At 37.3% G+C, this 6,301-nt stretch overlaps 1 protein-coding gene across 3 annotated transcripts in view; it reads right to left on the reverse strand.

Annotated features, from left to right (window-relative positions):
• The window catches only part of LOC135219314 (kelch domain-containing protein 10-like), a 95,471-nt gene extending 89,518 nt beyond the window's left edge, over positions 1–5,953 (reverse strand). For 2 of the 3 annotated variants that reach the window (XM_064255980.1, XM_064255979.1), the window contains exon 1: positions 1,484–1,659. In XM_064255980.1, the coding sequence (XP_064112050.1) occupies positions 1,484–1,562 (79 nt within the window). In that variant the 5' untranslated portion in view covers positions 1,563–1,659. Of the gene's footprint in view, positions 1–1,483; positions 1,660–5,448 lie in introns of those variants that run through there. The other variant, XM_064255981.1, reaches the window with a different exon arrangement.
• Between the last annotated feature and the right edge of the window lie 348 nt (positions 5,954–6,301).

The raw sequence follows: 6,301 nt of genomic DNA on the forward strand, positions 1-6,301 counted from the left end.
ACATTGGACGCCCCAATCCCTAGTGGATGTCATATCCTCGGTTAAGTTTCTTGCAGGGTGATTCTAAAGAATAGTTCCCTACGAACTGCAAGGAACGTAACCGCGGATACGACTTCCACTAGGGATTGAGGCGTCCAATGTATTTCTCCGTGTTTAGTACTGGCCCCTGGGGATTAATTACAGTTGTCCGAATAAATATTACCTTAAATTCTTGTTCAGTAAGTAAAATAACATAGGAAAACATCAATTGCCATAGTCTAGGCCACTGCGGATTGCTTCTGTAGAAATACAAAAAAGTCAATTTTTTTTTTCATAAACAGTAATACTAACCCGTCGTCTGTTTGACTCATGGATTCTGGCTGCCAGAAATACTAAATTATTCCTGCTGCGAACAAACTCACGTATTTTAAGTTGAATTTGGAGTGAATTAAGAACGAAATGCGTAAAATTACAATCAAATAAGCACTGTGGAGTTCATGATGGCAGCAAGGATAAAACCACCAATGATAATATAAAAATGCACTTCAGTTCGCAACATAGGCTAATAGCAGGAATAAGACGTCTCATACTTTCACTAATATGGGCAAAAAAATTTTTGTTTTATTGTACTGAATACAACTGCAATATTAAATAAAAGCAATAAATGTTGCATAGATACACAAATAATTGTTCAAATGAGCGCTGGGGAGGCTGGGAAGGACGTGTCCGCCAGTGTATGCCTAGCGTCCCCGAGACGATACCATACCCTATTGGATTAAAAAACTGCCTTGGAAACATATTTGTGAAGACCTCACATGACTATTGGTAAGCTTAAATATTGAATTGTTTAATCAATTAAATATTGAGTGAAAAGTGGCTCATAAGTAAGTGCAAGTACTCGCATAGAGATGTATTACTCTAATAAAAAATCGAGTAGGGCTATTTGGACCGGAAACGAACATTATCCAAAAGACCTAACCTTCCCTATAATGCCAGGTCCTGACCAAACCAGATGTAACCTACCTCACCTGACCTAGGGCGACATGCCCTGACCTGTCCCATACAATAGTTAGGTGGAGTTTGCCCCCAACACCCAGGAACCCCCAAAAGGGATGGTAATCTGTACCAGTCAGCGACTGGCGGGTACCAAGCCGCGAAAATATTGTAAATTCTAACCCAAAGGTTAACCAAAATGGAAAAATAAAGAAGGTTAATGTGTCTGCGCTGCCATGGTGTCTATCCAACTTTAGGGTACCATTAGGATCGGCAACCAAGTAGGCTATACAACCCATTGTCTACATTCCCCTGCATTACGGTTAACTGCATCCCAAATCGGGCCTGAAAGGAGTCAGTGTGGTTAATTACGATTCCAAGATACAAATACTACTAAAAGCCTGTAAATTAAGTTAAATACGGCAGAAGTGAGGCCCGTCCCCTAGACAGATCGCATAGCCATTTGTAAACAAAACGAAAGACGCCGCCCAAAACCAACGGCACATCTCACCATCTTTGAGGTTTCCGCGCGGCCTCACAGGGTGAAAGACTAGAGGCTTGAATTTGTACAGGCCTTTCTTCGTTGACATTTATAAGGTCAATACAATTTCCCCGTCAAGAAGACCCTACGCTTCGTCGAGGGGACATCTGACGGCTGCGGCAACAATTGCAGAAGAAGAAGAAGAGTTCGGGGTGACTCAATTGACAGCGTTGCCAGATCTCATGTTTGCCAAGCATTCTCCTCCCACCTATATATCGGGGTATGGACGTCAGTGGATCTCATGCCGTGAACTGTAGGCATTACTTAAGGTTCTTTGCAACGTCCCTTTAATAGGTCCCTTTTACTGCACATCCTTTCTTTATTCTCTTTTTTCATCTTATTTTCTACCCTCTTCTTACACTTCATTCATTGTGCGAATGCTTTGAGGTTTCCTCCTGTTATACCTTTCAAACATTTTACTATCAATTTCCATTTCAGTACTGAATGACTTCACAGGTCCCAGTGCTTGGCCTCTGGCCTAAATTCTATTGTCAATCATCTATATTCAACCTACTACATACTGTAACACTTCACTTTGGTTTGTATACAGCCCGCCACGGTAATGATTCACTCTCTGGCGGGCTCTTGCCTACATTTTCAAAATAAGGTGCTTCTCATATTTTATAATGATCATAATAACTTGTCATCCATCTCTGCAACTTACCCTCCAAACCATACCTCCATAATACCCTCCAATATGAATTCTGTCAGAGGTCTCTAAGTAAGCCACAGATGGCTACAGTCTTCTCAGTCACCTTTACCCTACACAGGAACAGTGATAATTCATTCCTTTGGAGCCCTTCCCTTATGCAGACATACCTTACACACCCTAGTCAGTTACTCAGTTTGACTTTCACTACCATACCAAAGCATCCTGTCAATTTACGATGGTTTACCATCATTCAACATCTTGAGTGCCTTCTGTATGTCCTCAAGTGTCTTCCGCAAGGATTCTCAAATTTACGTTAAACCAGTGGTTCCCAACCTTCTTTTCGGTCATGCCCCACCTAATCATCTCTAAAATCCTGATGACCCGACCCTGTGCTGATATGCAATTCTTATACATTCACGTGGAGGACGCCTAAAAGGCCATTTACTTGGTTTAAACATTCTCGAACTGCCGCTCTTTAAAATCAAATTGCACTCTTGTGGGGCGTGCGCCACGTGTTGGAGACAACTGCTAAATCTATCAAAATTATATTAGTGGGATGACAAGATTATGCTTATCTTATGTTGACTTGATATCATTTTATTTTCACGGTAAATGCAAATGTATTACATGAAAATACAACCGGCCATTAATTAACATTTGACATTTCTATTAGAGACGTGTCTGGAAGGTATTATATCGGATTTGGATATCAAATAAAAAGTGGTTTTTATGAAAAAAAAGGAAATTAAATCAACAGGAAATCACGGACAGTTGTTACAAATAATCAAATTAAAGTAAAACTCACTCTTCCTCAAACCGTTGATTTAAATGGGTACAGGTGCTATAGACCTACATATAATACCAACTAAAAGTTTTCCTTGTTAAATATGAAGTAAATGCCATATGTTGCTATGCCTGTTTATTGTAAAAATGTATATTTACGGACCTCAGCATGTCCTCGGAAGGATTAAATTTGGTGCAATCATCTGCTTTCTTGGCTCCTTCACTGCTCATTAGTTCATTTGTTAATGAAACATTTGAAAGCCTGTTTCGTTTTTCATTTTTTAAAAAGTTTACAATTGAAGAAATTTGCTCACGGGCTGCATTTGATATATATCGGACTAATGAGCAAGGCGCGAGCGAACTTCGAAAGAATGAGATCTTTCTTTATTTGATCAAATCTATCCCAGAATGAGTCTCTGTTGATATTTTCAGAGAGAAAACTGTCATGGGCACCCGCAGTGTATTTTCCAAGGGGGAGGGGACCAAAACTTAATACGTACATGGATAGTTTCAAGCGGACAAACACTTTTGACCCTTTGAACGAGCAGGTTAATTCCAAAAACAGTATCAGCGCCTGCATTTCTTAACTAAATAAAGCAATTCTATATATATATATATATTTATCTATATATATATCTATATAATATATATAATATATATATATATATATATAGATAAATATATTCTATATATATGTGTGTGTGTGTGTGTGTGTGTGTATGAATTTTCATCACATCACCGTGATTCATATACATGCATTAAGCTACAAATGTCCTTTAATACCCAATTCACTCCACCTCGGAGTTAATATATTTCATATTATGTCAACCGAAGGAGAATATTTTAGTTCATAATAATTTCGTCCTCTCGTGGATTCGAACCACCGCACAGAGGAGAAATCAGAACTTCAGTGACGTCTTCTTACTGACTCGGCCAACAAGTGAGGAAATTATTATCAACTACAAAATTCCCCTTCCGTTGACATATATGAAAATATATTAATTCTGAGGTAGAACGAATTGGATATTAATGGACATTTGTAGCTTAATGCATATATATACGCATTAAGTGCAATGGAATTGCGGTGCCAATAATCTAAGTGAAACAAGATGTGATAAAGAACAAAATCTACAGAAAGTTACAGTAACTTTTTTTCCTTCAGTAGTTCCATATACTACTTAACTGAAATCAAACATTTCTTGAAAGAATAACGCATTTATATTCTACATAAAAAAATTAAACAATATAATAATGAGGATAACTTTAATTTACTTAAACTGAAAGAAAATACTGTGGAATGGAAGAAAAGAAAGTGATATAGTTAAATGTAATAAGTTTTATTTTTTAAAATTTCAAGTTAGTCATTGTTCATTTGAAAAGGAACTGGAACCTCCTGTGGTCACAGAATTTCAGGGAGGTGGGCGCCCATGAACACTGTCATATAATATCGCCACTTATAATTAGCACGCCATTCACTATCCAAGTCTTGTTGTTCGTACTCCACTATTATATTTGGAAATTTTGAAGAAATTAAAAAATAGATAATTATCTCAGTCCCTACCAAATTTGTAGGATCAAGAATGGTTGACTTGCACTTATGCCATAAAACAGACATTGGTGACGTTTAGGCAGTTAAGGGACATCAAATCTGTGTTCAGATTTTTTTTATGCTACATTAGGCCGATAAACATAATTTGTTAAATACGTGTTTCTTATGAAAATAAATCAGCTATATTTATGCATAGCTTCAAAAAATTATGCTAAATGGGTCGTTATCCCAAATATGCTAGACAATGAAATTCACCGCACATTATACTTAAACCATCAAGTTTTGTTAGATCTGGTAACACTGTTACTCGACGGTCTCTCAAGAACACAGTTGCGAGCACCCCAGTCTCCTGCACATGACAAAATAATGATGACTGCATCGTATTAACACTGGCCTTTCAAGTTTAACATATTTTTCCTCTCTCTATCCTTCACCGATTTGCCTCGTAATCAAATATATTTTTCCTCTCACGAGATTTGGATTTTCATGTCACCTTAATTTTGAAATACTGTCTATTCCCAGAACATTGCAACTTTCCCGTTTGTTATATAGCCTACATATAAAGCTTTAGTTTTTTGTGAATGACCAAACCATTGTTTCCCTTAAAATTTTATGCTCCTGGCCAGCTCTCACCTGAATATTATGTTAAGGTTTATTTACTTGAAACTGTGTTACTTTACTTATTTTATGTTGCTAAAAATTATTGTCACTCTACTTACTTTTTACACTTGCAGGGGCGTCATTTGTTAGGGGGGAAGGCAGAGAGGGGCGCTCCCTCCAAGCTTTCTAGGGGGCTTCCAAATCAGTGATAGAAAAAATCCTTATGTATGTATATAACACACACACACACACACACACACACACACACACATATATATATATATATATATATATATATATATATATATATATATATATATATATATATATATGTTATGCATGTTCTCTTACCTGCTTCTATCTTCTTGATGATTCGTTCCGCGGTCTGGTTCTATGTTTAACTTTATGCTTCTTCTTAATGTTAGTTCTGGATTAGTAATATTAATAGTTTCTCAGGAGAGATATGCATAGGACCAACGGCAGAATTTCTTCTCTTTACTATTGCAAAGAATATAAGTTACAACTACAAAGTTTATAAAGTGAGAATCTGGTTCGAACCACTGGCAAAGTGCTTGCTTCTTTACTGTACGGCGGCAGCTGGTCCTCTGACTCTTCGTCTGGCCTTCTGCAAATCAGCCACCCCCGGATCGAATTCAGCCCAACCTCCTAAGGCGGTGTAGGTTCTAGTTATCCGCCCAACTGGATTCTTGATTCGTGAAGCGTATCTTTCCTTATTTTTTCCCATCCCCTTTTAAGTGGGGTTAACATGTTAATTCCTCCTCTTCCACACAGAGTCAATAATTTAACATAATACCTCCTCCTGGAGGTGGAGCTTCATTATCGATAGAAGCCGAGTGAGTCTGGTGCGAGGTCACAGGTCAAAGATTTTATGACGGTCTTAAGATTTTAATTGCGACGATGTTATGGCCCAACGTCCTGTGACTAAGGTTTTGTTACGTCTAGGCTTGTTGATTGAATTCTGACTCACACACCAAAGCTCAGTTCTCTCTCTCTCTTTCTCTTTCTCTTTCTCGTAGTTTTCACTTCTGCTCTAATTATTCTCTCTCTTCTGTTTTTACACTATCCTATCTACTATTATTTCTTATAGCTATCATTACATCGTCACCTACCAAACATTCTCTTCAATGTTCAATATATATACATATATATATATATATATATATATATTTATATATATATATAT

Source organism: Macrobrachium nipponense, chromosome 1, assembly GCF_015104395.2.
Source record: "Macrobrachium nipponense isolate FS-2020 chromosome 1, ASM1510439v2, whole genome shotgun sequence".
Classification (NCBI taxonomy): domain Eukaryota; kingdom Metazoa; phylum Arthropoda; class Malacostraca; order Decapoda; family Palaemonidae; genus Macrobrachium; species Macrobrachium nipponense.